This window comes from Nomascus leucogenys, chromosome 3, assembly GCF_006542625.1.
Source record: "Nomascus leucogenys isolate Asia chromosome 3, Asia_NLE_v1, whole genome shotgun sequence".
NCBI classification, from domain to species: domain Eukaryota; kingdom Metazoa; phylum Chordata; class Mammalia; order Primates; family Hylobatidae; genus Nomascus; species Nomascus leucogenys.
This window is the reverse complement of record NC_044383.1, coordinates 149048286-149067633: the sequence shown is the minus strand read 5'-3', so window position 1 is coordinate 149067633 and position 19348 is coordinate 149048286. Positions and strand designations below refer to the sequence as shown.

Below are 19348 nucleotides of genomic sequence, written 5' to 3'. Positions count from 1 at the left end.
TGCATGTCTTTTGTCTTTTTTTTTTTCCTTTTTGGTCACAATAAAATCCCCAAATATGGCCATCAGACCCACTGCATGGTGCTGTGAGAAGTCATCCAACTAGTGGGAGGAAGCAAGGAAGAAGAGTTGCCAAAGAATTTTGATCCGTTTCAAGGAGTTATCATTGAGATACATATAAGTCACTTTCATAAATAATTAAAAGCCCTAAACAAACTGCCAGATAACACTTTTGTCAATAACACACCAGGTCCTGAGATGCAGTGTGCCATACGGTGGAGAGACAAGGATTCAAGCTACCCCCCCCTTTTTTTAAACATATTTGCCAAGTTACGTTTCACATGTAACCCTGACCCCATCCTCTCCCCAGTCTTCCCCTACCTGCACCCAAATATAAACTGAAAAGCCCCTGAAGCCCAGATCACTAGTAGGCTAGAGGCATTAATTACAATTGTAGCTGAGGTTATAATGGGCTGCAAAAATTTCCTGCTGTAATTGGAATATAGATTCAACAGTTTTATTGAATGTCAAAGCACATTATTCCGCACAGCTGCTAGAGAGGCACTGCTGAACTGATGCTTCTCTTCCATGACAAACACCTATTAAGCAGTCAGCATAAACTCTTCCCTTACAACCTCTGACATCACCCCCAGGGCAGGCACACACAGAACAGCAACTGCTGAATTGCGTATGAAAATTATAGTTTATTGTCTATACAACTGAAGGTTTAACTCGGACTCCTGCTTCTGTCGGAGCTGTATAAAGAAGCAATTCTTCTCATAGAACAAATAAGCACAGTACACTATTGTAATCTAAGAAACAGGCACTATTTATGTATTGGAAAGCCTTGCTCTCAATAGGGCTAACAGTCCAATGGCCCATAAGCCACTGTTTTAGCAGCTGTAGAAAAGAAAGCTGTGGAAGTCACAAGGAATGAGAAGCTAAAAGCAGCAGAGACAGATGATCCCAACACCAACGGGAGGCTTCAAGTCCCAGCTGCTGCCACTGTTAGTTTAGCAAGCAAGACTCGTAGGTTGGGACCACATACTTAATGTTGATAAAGGCATTTTCTCCTCCGTAGCGCTCGAAGGCCTCCAGCGTCTCCTGGATCAAGTCACCAATGTTCTCCCTCTTCTGCTGGCTGTAGTCAATGCCATCTCCGGAGTTCACTGGTGCATGCAAACACACAAAGAGGCCAGTTATTTCTCTGCAATTTCCCGAAAAGTCCTACACAGTCTAGGCATTTTCTCTGAATGCTTATTAGGAGACACAAACATGCAAGATTTTTACACGATCTTGCGGAATTTTAAAAGCAGTGGCAACTGTACAAAAATATCAAGTCCCAGATTGGAGCCGATGAAAAATAATCTGAAATAAAGGAATAACAGAGTAAACAAAAGTGAGTGAATCACAGTTACAAGAAAGATGACAAGTCAGGGACTCTCTTTCTTGATCTATTATACACAGAGTGTTCTCTTGGGCCCTGAGTTTTCCAAAATCACAGCACGGCGTACTTACAAGGAACAGTCTATTGTGATATCAGGCTGTTCGTTCCGTGTGATTCAAAATGGATCTGCTTTGGAATGAGGCTTAGCCCCCACCCGCATCTCTGCTGCTTTTGAACACATGGCAACCTCTTTCTCCTGAATCCCAGTAATCCAAGTGTTCAGTTCCTTGAAATCATTTTGCTCATTCCAGGTGCAGGTGGGACAGGAGGAAGCTGCTTCTCCTGCCCTGGCTGCTCCCGAACGATCACTCAATGCTGGTATGACAGCTATTTGTCAGTCAACGCTTTGCAGGGAGTTTGTGCCACTGCTAGTTTTGGAGTCCCCAAGTCCAGGGAGGTGTGTCAGCTACAGAGTCTGGAAGTGACCTCTTCAGCTGCCTCTCAGATGCTACGAGGGAAGCAATTCCAAGGGTAGCCTTCAAAGGCCAGGAACCTATGGCTAAGAGCCTCTCCTCTATACCACAAACTCAATCTCAAATCACTTAGAAAAGAGATATGCGATTATATCCAAGCTGCAGGAGTTACCAAGGGTGAGGGAGTCTGACAAAAATGGGTCCCCTTAGCTTCCATTCTGCCTGTAGATATTCCACAATTGTTTTCTCTAACGATAGTCATTCCACGCTTTCTGCTGTATTCCACTCCCAGGTTACCAAGGGCTTCAACGACATTTATTCTCCCAGCAAGCCAGTCATGAGTGTGTCCTGACTTATCTATGGTGGAAGGAAAGTGCACAGGTAGGCTGGGAGGACCCAGTAGGATGAGGGTGACAGCTCAGGCCTAGAGGGTGCCATGGGGCCAGGGACCTTAGTGCAACTTGAAAATGTGCATTTCACCAGAGAAAGAATTCATTTTATTCATATTTCAAGTGTAGACCCACAATGTTTATCATGTTTGAATGTGAAAATAATAGAGGGAAAAATGGTGTTTCCAACCTTTTATCATTCGTTAGTCATTCGAGACATTTAAAAAAGACTTAGTAATGGTTCAGACCAGAATAAATATAACAATTACAATCCTACACAGCATAGGGAAGCAGTTCTTTTGCTTGATTCTTCCAGAAACTTATTAGAGAAATGTCACTGTCTTCTGTGATATACACACAATAAATTGCTATCCTTATTCTTTTCTTTTGGTAAGGGTGAAGGCAGGCAGATATATTACTAATTTTCCGAAAAAAAAAAAAAAAAAACAGATTGTGAGTCACACAACTGTAGTGCATGTCATTTATTCATAATAAATGACCTTAAAATGGTTCACAAAGCCATTGTGATTAGGTGGGTTTTTCGTTCCTCATAGTACACATGTTTGTGCTGTCACAGGTAAAGCTGGGTTTCAATTTATTTAAAGTTTGATCATCCCAAATATTCCAAATATTATATATATGTGTATATATATACACACACGAATGAGAGAGAGGAACAGAGAGAGAGAGAGAGATGCTGGATACAGTGACTCATGCCTGTAATCCCAGCACTTTGGGAGGCTGATGTGGGAGGATTGCTTGAGACCAGGAGTTTGAGACCAGCCTGAGCAACACAGCAAGACCCCATCTCTATAAAAGAAATTAAAAAATTAGCTAGGTGTGGTGGCATGCACCTATAATCTCAGCTACTTGAGAGGCTGAGATGGGAGGATCACTTGAGCCCAGGTGGTCAAGGTTGCAGCGAGCCATGATCCTGCCACTGCACTCCAGCCTGGGCAAAGAGTGAGACCCTATCTCAAACACAAACAAACAAAACAAAAAGAATATATCAGATAAACAAGAGATAAGATTTTTAAACACAAGGGTCCTTGCCCTATTGTTTTTGAGGAAAACAACAATGATACACTTTGTAAAAACAAACATGTAAACAGATAAGCATTTGAAGTCCACCAGTTTTTCTGTTTGTATTTCTTAAGATTGACATGGTGTTCTGAGGCGTGAGAAGGTGCAGGCAGGAATGGCTGCATGGGGGAGATGAAGCCCTGTGGCTCCGCTGCAGGGGAGCCTTCCAAGAAGGGCTTTGAGTTGGATTGAGAGAGGAGGAGGAAGCTTGGTTGGGAGGAGGCGTTGTTGACATTTGTTACAGGTGTAAAGAAAAGATGTTAAGGAAGAAGGCAGGCAGGATGAAAAGCAACAGGGGATTTGAACAGAGGTGCTGGTGGGAAGACCCTGCATGACAGGTGAGGTCAGCAGCAGAGAACGTGCTTTTTAGAAACAACTTCAGCTTTCCAGGATTCCAACCAAAGCAGGGACGAATGTCCCCTCAGAGTCGGGCTCAGCTTTGTGTGCCGCTCCCCAAATTATAGCTGATAAACTCCTCCTAGGCATGAAAGAGGTGGACCTAGGGAGAAGGTGGCATGGCCTGTTTGCCTACGACAGAGAGCCCATTGCACAAACCCCTGGAGGGCACACGGAAAAGACAGTTGATGATGATGCTGAGTTGTGGCTGCTGTGATCAAGTTCCTTATGGACAAAGATACATACATTAATCACTCATAAATGATGCCTTTTGTCAGCATATTAGTCAGAAGGTCAAGAGCTGAATAGACCAGGAGACAGACATATTTTCCTGATGGAGAGAAAGGGCGTGGAAGATCTGCACACTATGGAAAGCTTAAGGCACCTGCTTTTCCACTGCCCCAGAAGGCAGCATGACAAGCAGAACTTTATCTCATGTTCTTACTTTTAAAAAATACTTGACCATAGGAGTAAGTAAACTCTGTAGCTTTTTTGTTTTTCCACAGTGTATAACCTCAAACGATAAAAGAACAAAACACAATAGGAGTTGCTTATTCAAAAAGTGAGTTGGAGTTGGAATATTTGTGGTTGCAGAATGTGTATCATTGGGGTAAAAAAAAGACCAAAAAAGGAACACCTCCCTTACTTTTCATGCTGAAACAATGACCCTGCACGGTTTGGGGTCTAACTATGTTGAGAAGCAGGTGAGTCACGAGGTCTCCATTTCAAACCTGCTACATTGACAGTTTTTTGAGAGCCTGAAATTGAGATGATGAAGTTTGAACTCACCATTTTAAATACATGCGACACCGTTGAAAAATATGTTTGCGAGAATAGGACATTAAAAAAAATAAACCCAAACGGTTATTTACAATTGTCAATTCTGATTAGGAAAATGACATTTCAACTTAGAAAGCAAGGAGTGGATTTTATGTCTGGGAGCTAGAAAATATACATTGATGATGGAGAAGATATGTTTTACTTATAATCAAACAAATAGGATGAAAGCAATGGTTTAAACCAGACTTGGTGCTTCTGGAAAGATGACATGCAGGCAGAGGAGAACGAGGGATTTAGTTTCTGTTCTTGGAGATCCCTCCATGCAGGAGGCATGCGACCTACTGCCTCAAAGTTGTTCTTGGTTAAGAATTATTTTAAGTGCATTTATTCCTCTGAATCTTGGTGTTTGGGGTGATGTAAGCAGTTTGAGCATGAATAATATGCACACTCATTTTTCTATCTAAACCTCCTTAAACTGTCCCCACTGGATGCTTTCTCTTTCCGGATACCATTTTGTTCAGAACCAGGACGCACGTGTCTATCCCGGTCTCTGGTCTCTTGTCCAGCGATGGCATCCTCCCTGCTGCGTGAACTCAGCTTGGGGCTGTGAAGGGACAGCCGTACACCTTGTCACCGAGGGCCACCGCAATGGGGAGCTGCACCTGACACATTTACATTTCACAAAGATATCTGCCACTCCGTGGACACGGACCAGCAAGAGGCTTGGATGACGTAGGATTTTGATGACGTAGTCTCCATTTCAATTCTAGACTGTGTGCAAACTTCATTCTTTCTTCTACTTTCTTTAGTTATGACTATTACAGGAGAAAAGAAAAAATCGAAGGTGAAGGAAGCAAAGCCAGAAAGGAAGGACAGCTTTGGTGGCCAGAGCGAGATCTTCCCATGTCAGTGCCGGGACGTGTGCTGACTCATTGCTCCTCCGTCCTGCAGAACGCCGTGGGTCGTGGGCCGTGGGTCGTGGCAGCAGTTGCAGCTGTTTCACAGGCTGTCCTCCCTGTAGACTAAGCATCTACTCCGCGCTACAGGGCAATGTGAGACAAAAAAGACCCTTCCCTTCCCGGGAGCTTGCCATCCAGCTGAGGAAGCCTATTAGCCACGCTTCCTATGGGATACAGTGGTCACTTGTCTCCTCCATGGAAGTACGTCTGGGCCCACGCACCCCACTCCTTCCAGAGCCTCCACGCGCTGTGTGTCCCCCGTGGCGCTTTGCTTGCCACCGAGCCCTGCGTCTTGAGAACTCTGAACGGTTTGTTGTAGTCAAGACACTCGGAGATCCTAGAGACACGAAAAGCAGGAGGGGAATGTGTGACGGCCGCTGTGAGGCTCAGGGAGAGTTTAATTCAAATTTGGATTTTTCTCACTCTTATGCTTTGGGGCAATACTGTTACATGGTAAATATATAGCCATTGTATGAACAGCAATACACAAAGGAGTTATTTGGAAATGAAAGCCTTATTGAAGGCACTGGAAAAATAAAACAAATAAATGCTTCCTTTAGATTGCTCACTCAGCATGCCTGAAGGGTTGTTCATTTGATACCGAATAGATGAAGTCATTTATGAACTCATCTATACTTTTTCGTAGTGACTAAGAAAATCCTAAATAGGCACGATTTCAGGAAGGAAGCCCTTCTGTTCATTTTGAGAACTTCCTGGCTGAAGCGGCAGCATTGCACTCTCAAAGGCAACAGCCAGACCACACTGGGGAAGGCAGAGTTGTCAGGTCCACGGGAGGAGACCTGCCCCAACACGTTCTCCTGCCTGAGATGCCTGAAGAGCTGGAGCTGTTAGAAGGCAACGAACCAAACATTCTCCCAGGAAACACTAACTTGGGAAACTCCATTAAAAACCACCTGAGTGAATCAGGAAATGGTTAAGAGGTGACTGAGATGATGATAAAACTATTATTACCAGTCTTTCTTCACACTAAATACCTGCTTTCGGAAGCTTGAATTTATGATGCAACTCACCAGGCCCAGTAACAACAATGGTTTGTGTTACTTCCTAGGTACACAATAGCTAGACTGTAGAAATGACTGTAGAAATTAGCAACTATCTCAGACAAATGCATGACGATTATCTTGATAGAACGACATTCACCTTAGCCGCAGGGAGCACGAGACATTGACTCAGACAGACTGACTCTCTCCACGCACCCAAGGCTGAATGACAGCCATAAAACCAAGGCTCTGAAATAAATAGCTGCGGAGGCATCGTGGTTCAGCTGCACCGCCATTGGTCTAGGGCTGTGCTCTGGCCGTTGGCATGTGGAGCATTTGCTGCCAGGCGTAGCCACTTTGCATACATGGCGCTTGAGTGAACCCAGGCCAGATCCAAGCTCTTTCCGTAACCAGCATTCGTTGGAATCAAGCCGACTGCAGAAATCGCCTTGCCATGTGTTCCCCACTGGGGCCAGGTAATCTCGTTGAAGCAACACTGAGTAGAATTAAAAAAAAAAATGCTGACAGAAGAAATCAAATAGTTTCTTTCTGGACCAAGGCATATTTTTGATTCTCAAATGCTGAACTAAAAAAATTCAAGAGCTTTAACGCCCAAGTAAAAGGATTTTCACCTCTTAAGACCTGTAACCTTTGACGTCATCAGTCACAGCTAAAGCTGGCTTTCTTCTGATTGGGTTGTAGTGATGTTATCCGCTGTGGTGAGAGAGAAAGCGAGCCCTGGGGGCCTGGCTCAGGTCTTGGCAGGTTTGTGCAGGTGGAACTCACTGCATTTATTATTGTTATGTTTCTTGATGACACTAAGCCGTCACAGATTCTCTGTTGGATGATTCTGAATAAATTTTCCCTTTTTAAAATTATTTTATTTATTTATTTATTTAAGATGGAGCCTCACTCTGTGGCCCAAGCTGGAGTGTAGTGGTGCAACCTTGGCTCACTACAGCCTCTGCCTCCCAGGTTCAGGCAATTCTCCTGCCTCAGCCTCCTGAGTAGCTGGGATTACAGGTGTGCATCATGATGCCCAGCTAATTTTTGTATTTTTAGTAGAGACAGAGTTTTGCCATGTTGACCAGGCTGGTCTCAAACTCCTGGCCTCAAGTGATCCACTCGCTTTGGCCTCCCAAAGTGCTGGGATCACAGGTGTGAGCCACCACGCCCAGACAAATTTTCCCTTTGTGTTTATTGGATTTAGCAGTTAAAAGATTGAGATGACCAAAACAGAAACTTCCTGTTTGTATTTACTGTTTTTTAAGCAGAAATGTCAATTTTAGTGAAATAAAACCAAAAATTTTCAAAAGAAATTTATTCAATAGGTAACGTATTACTAAAAAAAAGTCATTAACAATAACTCATAATGTTTGAGAATTTAGAAATGGTTGCTTTTGAGTTTTTTAAATATGAATTAAGAAAGGGGAAAAGGAAGGCTACAGGTATATTTTGTCTTGTAAGATATTTACAGTTTCAATACCTAGATTAAATTGTCACCATTTGTTTTGCCAGAAATGTGTGTGTTTGGGTTAGCTTGGACTGAATTTACTATATAGAAATAGTGTTACCTGTTTTAGAATAAGAGTTTTCTCCCATAAAGTTTGGATAATTATAGGGAAACAGCTATGAATTCCAATCTGGTCTTTTCTGGAGGTGAAGGAGTGAGAAAGAAAAGAAAGAGGCAGGGGAAAACCTAGGACAAAATTCATTTTTTTTAAAACAATGAGTAAGAGAAGAGCCTTTTGGGGAGAAGCTGTGAGGTTATCTGCTTTTAGAATCCTAAAGAAATGCTTCTTTCACTCTATTTTTTTTAGCTTTGCTATGTTACTTTGAGGGGCTCAACTTTTCTCCCCCTTAACCATAATGTGTGTTTCCCCATTTGGAATCCTGGGTGTTTCTCTGTCTGGGCCATGCTTAACCACTGCTTCCTCAGCTGACTTCATGTCCTCTTGGAAACTGAAGGTTCCCCACATTCCCTTAAATATGACCTCACAATAGATATTTCCAAAGTCTTGGTTCATGGGTGTGTGAATCAAAGTTGCAATGGTTTTTCAACCAAAACTTACAATAACCACAGCATCTGGCATGCTAGAGATGCCCAAGGGCTTACCCACTTCAAATCTTCTCAGATCTTGCTGACATTAATGAAATTCACAAGATTTCTTTCCTCTGAAGATAAAAGCTTTGAAGTAAGCCCTCGATTCCCAGCTGGATGTCTCGTTCTCTCTCTCTCTTCTTGACACCGAAGGCTGGGTCACTAAAGCACTAGGCTACTAAGCCATCATATTTCCAAAAGCTCGAGGAAACGTTTTCATCTTCTGAATGGGGCCATTGGTCACTTGAAGAGATCATGAATCTTGGCCTAACAGTCAATTCAATATCTAAATTTCCCTCACATAGACAATGACAATTTCTAAACAGTTGTCGTTGTCCAACTGCAAAGTAGATTCATTTATCTATGAAATGTACAACAATAACAATGGAATCATACTGATATAGTGAAAAGAATACTGGACTTCAAGGCAAAGAGCCTGAGATATAATTTTCAATAACTTAGTAGCTATAATATTCAATAACTCACTAGCTATTTAACTATGGGCAGGTTATTTAACTTCTCTGAATCTCAGTTACTGCCTCTGAATAAAGACTGAACTTTGGATGCTCTCTGGTTTCTATTCACCTAACATTACTTTTTATAATATCACAACATAACTTTGGAATAAGCATTTAGAAATGACAGTTATTCAATGGATGCCCGTATTTCAACTGAAAAGATGATCACAAAGCCACTATGTAATTCTTCAAAGTAAGTCAGAAACCTCATATGCATCAAAATCAGGTGTCAAGTCAAGTTCTAAGAAAACCTGAAAAGACCAAATGTTTATATAATTAATTCTAGTTAAGAAAGAGTGCACTGTGCAAAACTCATATTATTTGTTGACACCCTACACCAAATGCTATTACATTCTGCTATTTCAGTAAGTCTATATCGCTTTTAAAGACCAATTATATGGGTTAATTTCTTTTTTACATACCAATTGACAATGATTTGGTCAAGACTACCAGAAGGCAAGCTAAGGTCTTCTCTGATTAATTACCGTTTTGACCTGAAAGTTATACTAAGAAAAATAGGTGGGTTCATCAATTTATCCCTCTACTGGATAATTATAACAATAGATTCAGTTATTGAATTAAGCTGAATTCAAGCTTGTGAAGTAAAAGCTCATTTCTTTTCTTATTGGCCAACACGATTCCGGGAACAGAGTGCTTCAAAAAAGGAGCAGAGAGTTAAGTCCAGCTGTCTGTGTTAAATCTATTTCTCGCTGTCTTATCTCATGATGGAGTAATAATAACAACAACATAATGTCATTTACAAAGATCAGGTCATTTAAAACGAAGAATAGCCCTACGAGCTAAATACTATTATTCCCCTTCACAGGGGAGAAAATTGAGGTTTTGAGAGGTGAGAAAACTTAGTGAAATGATGTAAGCAAGAATGATGGTGGGAAGGTTCAGAAAGAGAGGTCCGAGCATCACATGTCATCACAGCGAGAGCAGGAGGTAGCAGAACATTTGCTGCCTACAGAAGAACTTTAGCCCCGTATCATCAGCAGAGAGGTTCCAGGTGAGTAAGTGATGGGGAGACACTGTAGCCGCTGCAACCAACCAGGTAGTGTTTCCTAGGACAGTCAATTGCTATGATAAAAAATATCATTCTTTATGATATAGACTATTACACTATCTTTACTTCATTGCAGGTCCTTAAAATAATATCATTCACAGAGATACAGGCAGGATGACAAAAATCAAGGCCGATTGATTTCAAGGACTTTTCTCTCAGTGCCGTAAATACATGGTCAGTATGGGCAAAGTCTAGGATCAATTTCACATTTCATACCCCCCCATCCTTATGGGCATTTATTATGATTTATTTTTAGTCTGGTAGATATTAGTTACATAGTCTGCTAGATGAGGAAATTATAAGGCTTTAATGTATACAAGATAGACGAGCAGGCTGAGCATGACTGCCCAGGGTCGTCATTGCTACTTGGTGGACGGACGCCTGGTATTGGACCAGAGGCACTAGGAGAACCTATAACTGTGGAATCAGAGGAATAGGGTGAGAAGGTAAAAAGGAGGAACCTTCGAAGTATCTGTATGGTCTTAAGAAACAAACCAGAAAGCCACACTGAAGTCACTTATGTTGGGAAAGTTTAGGAATCAGAGTTGAAGGTTCCCATTCATTCTCTACGAAGAGTAGGAGAGTCTCTGGTTTTCCTTCAGGAAAGGGTTCTTGCGGTTCTCCAACAGCCCTTGCTGGAATCGAGTGTGGTGTGGAGGCCCTCAGATGGCCCCCTGGTAAGTGCAGAAGGCTCCTGTGAGGAGCACAGGCACTGAGTGTGGGCTCAGAAGGTGAAAGGCTGCCCTCGGCCCTCCTTTCTTTGTGCAGTTGCTGCTGTGTGGGACATGGTGGGGCCAGGCCTCCCACTCCAGTTCCTCCTGGAAGGAGGCTGTTAATAGGCTGTTTATCTTTCCATCTTCAAAGCCTCCTCTTCCTAATTTACCCTGCAGAACAATTTATCTCATCATTTTCTTTTCTGGTTAATAACCAGTGTCTCCATGTTCTATAATGGATCAGATTCAAATCCCCAGTTGTCTGGCCCCTGTGTGACCTCATCTCCCTCATGAAGCCAGTCACTTGCATTCTCCTCCACAGTGGGACCTCCTGCTTCACTCAGGCTGGATTTCTTACTGACCCCACTGCGTGAAATTTTCATTCATGCCTGAAATTCCCCATGGGAATATGCTCCCCTCTTCCTCCTGGTAAGTTCAAGCTTACCTTTGTTCAGCGCTAATGTTACTTCCTCTTTGATTTTGAATCCACGTCATCTTTCTTTCTTTTGAATTCCTGGAGCACTAGCCTGTAGTCCCCTCCCTGCTTATTTCCAGGTTACTCTAAAACCCTTAATAGATGTTTCCTGTTTACTTAGCTCTTTTGCATTCTACCACCTCGTGGGGGGCGGGGGGGAAGGATCATGATAATTATGTTATAAACCTCATCGTGGGCATCAAATTCAAATTGGGCACTTGTGAAATGAACGAATGAAAGTGTAAGTAAATTGCTACCTTGTGGGTTTACTGGGTCCAGATACTGAAATAAGCAAACTCAGTTCTAAATAAACTGTATGGTAGGTGTAGTGGCCACCATGTGCCTAATTCCAATTCTTTGTTTACTATTTACATATTTGTGAGTTGTTATCTATGGAAATAGCGCTTACATGAATTTGGAAATGTTTGATCAAATGAGCTTCAATATGTGGAGGGTCTCTACAGCTAGATAGCTTCATCTGTCTGCTTTTCAATAATATACTCCTCAACTTAAAGTGGGGTTTACCTGGATCATCTTTAAATTTGAGAAGAACTTTTTTTTTCAAAGTGAAAAATGAGATTATCCCATTTACTTTTTTTTTTTTTTTGAAATGGAGTCTTGCTCTGTCACCCAGGCTGGGGTGCGATGGCTCAATCTCGGCTCACTGCAACCTCCGCCTTCCCTGTTCAAGTGATTCTCCTGCCTCAGCCTCCTGAGTAGCTGAGATTGTAGGTGCCCACCACCATGCCTGGCTAATTTTTGTATTTTTTTTCTTTAGTAGAGATGGGGTTTCACCATGTTGGCCAGGCTGGTCTCCAACCCTTGACCTCAGGTGATCCACCCATCTCGGCCTCCCAAAGTGCTGGGATTACAGGCATGAGCCACTGGCCTGTCCCCACTTACTTTTTAGCAGCTTTCGCTCCAAGAAGAAGGACATGTTGGATTTTTATAGTGCTTTCATTTAATATCTAAGTTTTGTTTTATATGGTTTCTTTCATAGCTACATGGTAATTTTCAACCAGCTCACGAAACAGCAAAATAGATTATTGTGATTGGAAAAGAACTACTGATGGCTGCCCTCAGGAGTGATAAAACCTACTGGAAATAATTGTAATCACCTCTACACTGGTGGTGAAAACTTTTAAAAATGAGCCGGCCTGGCAGCTGCTATCAGACCTTTCCATTTCCAGGTAACGTTAATGATACCAGATACAATCTGTTTTCAGCTCTGATTTTTTTTCTGTAATTGAGGCACAAAAATAAAAATTCATCTCAGATGTCTTTTTTTCTTTTTTGTGAGACAGGGTCTCATGCTGTCACCCAGGCTGGAGTGCTGTGGCACGATCCCAGCTCACTGCAACCTCGGGATCCTGGGCTCCAACAATTCTCCTGCCTCAGCCTCCCGAGTAGCTGGGAGCATGCGCTACCACGCCTGTTTTTTTTATTTTTTGTAGTGATGGGGTTTTGCCATGTTGCCCAGGCGGATCTCGAACATCTGGACTTAAGTCATCCACCTGCCTCGACCTCCCAAAGTGCTGGGATTATAGGCCTTGGCCCCCTCACCTGGCTCATCTCAGATTTCTAATAAATGTTATCAGCAAACACATTAAACTATGGGGAAATGCATTTCTAAAATGGTGAACTCGGAACTTAGAAGCCTTTGCATAGCCGTCCCAGTGCTCACCATCATAACAAGATAAGGCTGAATCATTGGAGGTGACTGGGCTGCACAGCAAGGGCACAGAGATACAAAGTAAAAGATTCTCATGGCCTTGATGTACTGCTTGTTCTATCGAGAAAAATAATTAAATGGATAAACTCACCAATCGTGCTTACGATGAAAAAACATGTTACACCATTTCTGTAGATTGGATTTTTCCCCGAATATTTGGGATATATCTCAGCTTGCCTAAAGTACCTACTCTTTGAAAATTCTAAAATGAATTAATGGATGCAAAATTTGAATAGATTTCCAAATCCTTAGCTGGATATTTTACAGAGTGGGAATATCTCATCAAATGAACTCAAGTAATGCAAACATAATACATTTAATGAACAACTAAAGCAGTCTGCCGGCTGAACTCAGTTAACTGCTCTGAAAGTGACGGAGTTAAATCCATCAAGCCTTTTACAACTGTCTTAGTTAAAAATAACCTAGAAATATCTTTCCAAGCTCTGGCTATCAGCCTTTATCAGCTTCTACACTGGTGAGTTAAATGTGGCAAGAGACATCCACTTTGCCCCAAGTGTATTAATGCAGGACACAGTCTGAAAATGCTTGAGCTTGCCTGATATTTTTACAAATGTTTAAGGCTTTAAAGCCCAATCAAAGTTTTGGCCACACCGTACAAAAAATAAAAAAAAAAACAAAAACAAAAAAAAAAGAGAGAGAGAGAGAGAGAGAACAGTATCTAAACTGTGGGGCGCAATTTTGAATGTGGCCATTTAATTTGCCACAGCAGCAAAATTGGGTTTGCACAATAGACACTGAAACTTGTTGGAAATGTTGATAGGTGATATATGCTGAGTTTTGATACTTTTGAATAAAGAATGTTTATTTGTCTGAGTTACATTTTTATCTCTTAAAATTCCTCAGTTTAGTGTACCCGATGGCTTTCCCCTGAATCAGGACATTAAGATTAGTCTGGACAAAGGCAGCTTGGAAATGAAACAACAGGACCCCTGAGGGGCGGAGGCGTGCTCTTGTTGAACACAAATGGCCATGCATCCCAGCTCCACTGAAACAGGGGAAATAATATCCACCTGTAAGGACAGGTTCCAGGACAAAAATAAGAGAATATGCATTACGTTTATATTAATTTAACATGCTGTTGATAAATTTCGACAATTATTGTTACTGCAGCTGCTATTTTGTCTATACTGTAGCTCCCAGGTAAGAGTAGACTGGCCATCATTTAACTCTGCTCTGGGAGAGGACAGGAAGTATAGCCCCACAGAACGCCATGGAGTGTTTTTTGCTTTATTGTTTAATAAAATGGGTTTACTCTACAACCTCACAAAGGAGCAACACTTTTAAAGAGCAGCTTCTTCATCCTCAGGCCATGAGGGAGGGCAGGACATTGTTATCTGGACTCACCTTGAACTTGGAGCCCTAATCTTTGGGATGTCCCTTTATGAGTTTTTTTAGTCTAGACTGGTACCTTGCACCCTGCTTACATCTCTGATTAAGATACTTGGTTGTAGGACTTTATGAGCAAACAATTTATAGCTTAAGCTTACACTTAATTGTTCTGTTTTCCTTCAGATATAGTTCAATATGTTGGTGTTTAACTGAATGGGGAAAAGACTGGCTCTTCTTCTGCAAATGGCACCCAGATGTGGTCATCTGAAGGATGGTAGCTCTGTTTACTTCCTTTTTGTCTCCACAAAGTCCTGATTTTTCCAAATTTAGGAGCACAGCTCATGACTCACCCATTCCCTAGACTGCTGGCTGACTGTGAGAGATGCAGCCCTGATAAGCCAACAGGAAGCAGCGGATGTGGCCCTACCAAACTCATGGGAGGAAGTAGCGGATGTGGCCCTACTAAACTCAGGGGAAGCAGTGGATGTGGCCCTACTAAACTCACGGGAAGCAGTGGATGTGGCCCTACTAAACTCGTGGGAGGAAGTAGTGGATGTGGCCCTACTAAACTCACGGGAGGAAGCAGATTTTATTTTCAAATGCACACCTGATACTTGTGCTTCAAGCCACAAAAAGGTCATTCTTTTGTAGTATCACTATGGGATTTAATATTTGCAAAATAATTTATATTCCTGTTTCCTGATTTTGTGTTTTGAGGCAGGATATCTAAAGGCACTTAATACATGTGTTATAATTCAAATTTATGTCAGACAAGTAGCTGAATTGACAGAGAGACTATCTCCTTGCCCGTTGCTGGCCATGAGGCGACCGCCCGGTTAAGGAGGAGACAGTAAGAGGCAACGGCAGCATCCTGGCTCACATCTTTCCCTGCAGGAAGAGAGTGAGGGCGGAGGCGTCGAGGAGCCTCCCTCCTGCTTCTCTACTGAGGTGAAAATCCCCGCATCTACTGCCACCTTCTCTGCATAGATTGCTACATTGGCCTCTGAGCCCAAAGGAACCCTCCGTCCTCTTCCAGACTCTTCAGCGCCATGGTCCTAGGCCCTTTGGGATGGGGTAGACATCAGAGCTCCTGCCCCGGACCGGGCTTCCAGATTCAACGTCGTCTGTGGAGTAGACTCAGAGCGCCGAGTAAACTGAGGCAAATGTTCTGGCAAGCAGGCTCACTCACCAAGCTTCCACTAAGTCTGGCGCCTGCCACCTTAGGTCTGGACAATGTAAACCTCCAGAGGTTGATGGAGACCTGGGCAAAGGGCTCAACTGATTTTCTGGCTTCACCCCAGTGTCACCTCCCAGAGTTCTGTTGTCCTTCACCTGCCCAAGGCTTCCGGATAGGTCATTGCACTTAGTTCCAGCCTCTTGGAAATATCTGTATTGGGAGCTCTGTGCCCCCTACATGCTTCTATCAGCAAGACCCTGGACTTAAAGACTTGCCATGTGATGGTGGGTCCTCAGTCTAGGCTATATATATATATATATATATTTTTTTTTTTTTTTTGAGACAGAGTCTCCCTCTTTTGCCCAGGCTGGAGTGTACTGGTGCGATCTCGGTTCACTGCAACTTCCATCTCCCCAGTTCAAGCGATTCTCCTGGCTCAGCCTCCTGAGTAGCTGGGACTACAGGCACGTGCCCCCATGCCCAGCTAATTTTTGTATCTTTAGTAGAGACGGGGTTTCACTATGTTGGCCAGGCTGGTCTCGAACTCCTGATCTCATGATCCACCCGCCTCGGCTTCCCAAAGTGCTGAGATTACAGGCATGAGCACTGTGCCTGGCTTATGTTTAGTTTTTACAGACACTTTGGCTCAAAGGAGCAGATCCAGTGGTGGGAATTTGGGGAGTCAAGGTAGTCTGGCAGAGGAAGTGCTGAGGGACAGGCAACCTCCCTGGCCTTGAGGACGCCAGCTCCATCCTCCACTCTCCTCATCACAGGTAGGCTCTGGCTGCAGGGCAGGGCGGACAGGTCAGGCTGATGGTTTCTGACATGTCTATGGGGCTTGGATGGTGGGAAGGACCCCCAGAGTAACAGCTGGAGCATTCGCCTTGGTGAAATACAGCTCTCTTCATTTGGCCACATGGCCTGCCTGGTGCTTAGATCAGTGTCTGTTTGTAAACCGGCTTCCCAGTCGGAGGATAAAAGAACAAGGCAATAAATCCAAGGTGGGACTCAGGAACCAGCTTCTAATATGAACTCAGATGTCATCATCCATATTCTGTGATTTCAAGAAGACCAGCTGTGTTCTAGAGCTTCAGCAGCTGAGGATAGATTATTGGACTAGAGTGGGAATGTAGACTAGGGGGCTCACATTCTGGCAGAGGAGTCCGGTAATATGCCAGGTAACCAACCATTAAATAAGAGTACTTCAGACTGAGAAGTCCTGGCCAGGAACGGAAGGAAGGTGATGTGGTAGAGATGGACTCGGGGGGCCACTAGAAGCAGGGTGATCCAGAAGGTCTCCCTGGGAAAATTAAATTTAAGCTGACATCTTAGTGTGGAGAAGTCGGCTTGGGAGAAAGAAACAAGCTTGGAAAGGACGTGCAGTGCAGAACAGCAAAGGCAAAGACCTTGAGGTTGGAATGCGTTGTTACCGGAGAGGATGATTTCACCGAGTTATGGCATCCGGGGTTTTCAACACTGATATGTACTATACCTAATTATCATTTGTCATGGCTGTTTAATAGCTATGGAGTGGAAGAATACAAGTTACTCAGCTCTTCTTCTCTGGTTAGAGAAATTAAGTCTACCTCCAGATTTGCACAATTTTTGTTAGTGATGCAATCAACATCTTTGTGCATAAAGTCTTTTTCCTTAGTTGTATTATTTTCTTGAAAGAACTCTCAAAAGTGAGGTTACTGCTTCAAAGAATATGAATATTTTGTGGTTACTGGTATAGGCTGCCACATTGATTGTTCAGAAAGGTTAAGCCAGTGTATGATGTTCCAGCAACACATACGGGTGCCTGCTTTATCACAGCATTGGGTGTTAGAATTAAAATTGTGTTTGCTAATCCATTGTCTATAAAATGCTACTCTAAGGTTGCTTTAGTTAGCATTTTTCTAATTACTAAGGAGGGTTAACGTTTTCCCATGTATTATTTTGCTGTGTGGGCTTTTTTTTTTCCTTTGTGAGAGTGATTTGTTCTTATCTTTGGCCTATTTGTCTACTGGGTAGCGGTTATAAAAGAAACAAAGTCTCATCTTATCACCCTGGGAAGCTAGGGAGTGGACCAGAAGATCTCAGAAGTTAGATTTGGCGTGCACAAGCCACTCTAGCATTCATTTCTTTTTGACTGATGCAATAACCACTATTTCAGAGAGCACAGAGATGTGCTGAAGAGTCACACAATCACTTCTAAAGGTGCCCAGGTGTCCCCGGGCAGCACCCTGGGCACTGAAGAATTGGAGGGATTGTGTTAAGCAATGCAGAGGACACTGCACGGTCAGTCCATCATTGTGAGAAGCTGAATTGACGGTCATATACAGAAGGAGGCACATTTACAATGAATTAGGTTTCTAAAAAGCTTGCTTTACATCCTTATGACTGCACACCCACTCACCCATCAGGTGGCTGTGAGGGGTTGCTAATCAGAGGCAAGAACTCACACTTCTGGGTGCAGCCCTCAGGTTTACAAAGTGTCTTAAATTGGATTAAGTCTCAATGAGGCTATACATAAAGTCATTGATATTTTGGTTTGTATGTGAAAAGTGTGAATTTGTTCAATGTAAACATTCATGATATATTGCAATTGATTTGAACTTGTGTTGGCATTTCTACATTTTTAATATATGGGGAGCCTCTAAAGATGAGAGTGGGCTGGGATGCTCTTGACCTTTAGGAAGCCCAAGTTGAAGGCTGGGAAGGAGATAGATAAGAGATAGCTCACTAGGTCCTGGGAGATGAACTTGGAGGAGGCAGACGAAGCAAAGGCAGAAGCATTTATTCTTATTGAAGGTTGAAAGACAAGTAGCAGTGGAAACTGAAGTCTGCTATTTATCTTCAGGCTAGGGACAGTGCAGACAGCTGCAACACAAGCCTCCTTATAAAACCATGCCAGCAACCCGAACCATGACCTCCACTGGAGAAGTATTTCAGTGAGTGTGCTGACATCCCCTTTAAGCACCAGTAAGCACTGTGGTGTCAATTTTGTTTTGAGGTCTGGTGATTTTGTTCACCTTCTTTAGTGAATAATAGGGAGACAAAGTCTTTACATAGTCTTATTTCAATTTAACTAAGGAAACAAAGCTTCGTCGCAAGAAGAAAGATATTACATTGACAGCAGGTTTGAAAGTTAAAAACAAACATTACAAAAAGATTTGGAATTTCTGATAGGCAGTGAGCTATTGCAAAATCAGATCGACAATTGACAGCTATTCAAGTTAAGGTAAAATAATGGTTTGGATAGATAGTTCAGTACATGTGATCTTTAGTTCGAAATTATCTGGGTATTTCTTTTACTTTTTTCATGTCCCTTTATGTAGTTATGGCCTGTTAGAAGAGATAACATTATAAATTAAGAAAAAGCAAGCTGTTTACAGAAACCAGTGTGAAGCATTTAAAGTGGTTTTTCTCATATCGAAAAGCTACTGGCAGGTCTAATTATTGCCCTATCTGAAAGACCAAATTACATTAAAATGGGTGAAATAAATGGCTGGGCTGCACATATGTCTGCGTGCTACAGTCATTACTCGAGTAGTGTGTCTGACAGGAAACCTTTTATGAATCCCATAAAGAACTATATCACTGGGCCCCCAAACATTCTCCATGTTAAAAGTCTGATGGTGGGCCGGGCGCGGTGGCTCACGCCTGTAATCCCAGCACTTTCTGAGGCTGAGGCAAGTGGATCACTCAGTCAGAAGTTCAAGACCAGCCTGGCCAATATAGTGAAACCCCGTCTCTACTAAAAATA

At 42.7% G+C, this 19348-nt stretch overlaps 1 protein-coding gene across 1 annotated transcript in view; it reads right to left on the bottom strand.

The window, feature by feature from the left end:
- Window positions 1-677: 677 nt before the first annotated feature.
- PACRG (parkin coregulated) overlaps window positions 678-19348 on the bottom strand; it is a 572095-nt gene continuing 553424 nt past the window's right edge. Inside the window, exon 5 of the mRNA XM_003271771.4 lies at window positions 678-1166. Within this exon, the coding sequence (XP_003271819.1) occupies window positions 1006-1166 (161 nt within the window). The 3' untranslated portion in view covers window positions 678-1005. The remainder of the gene's footprint in view (window positions 1167-19348) is intronic.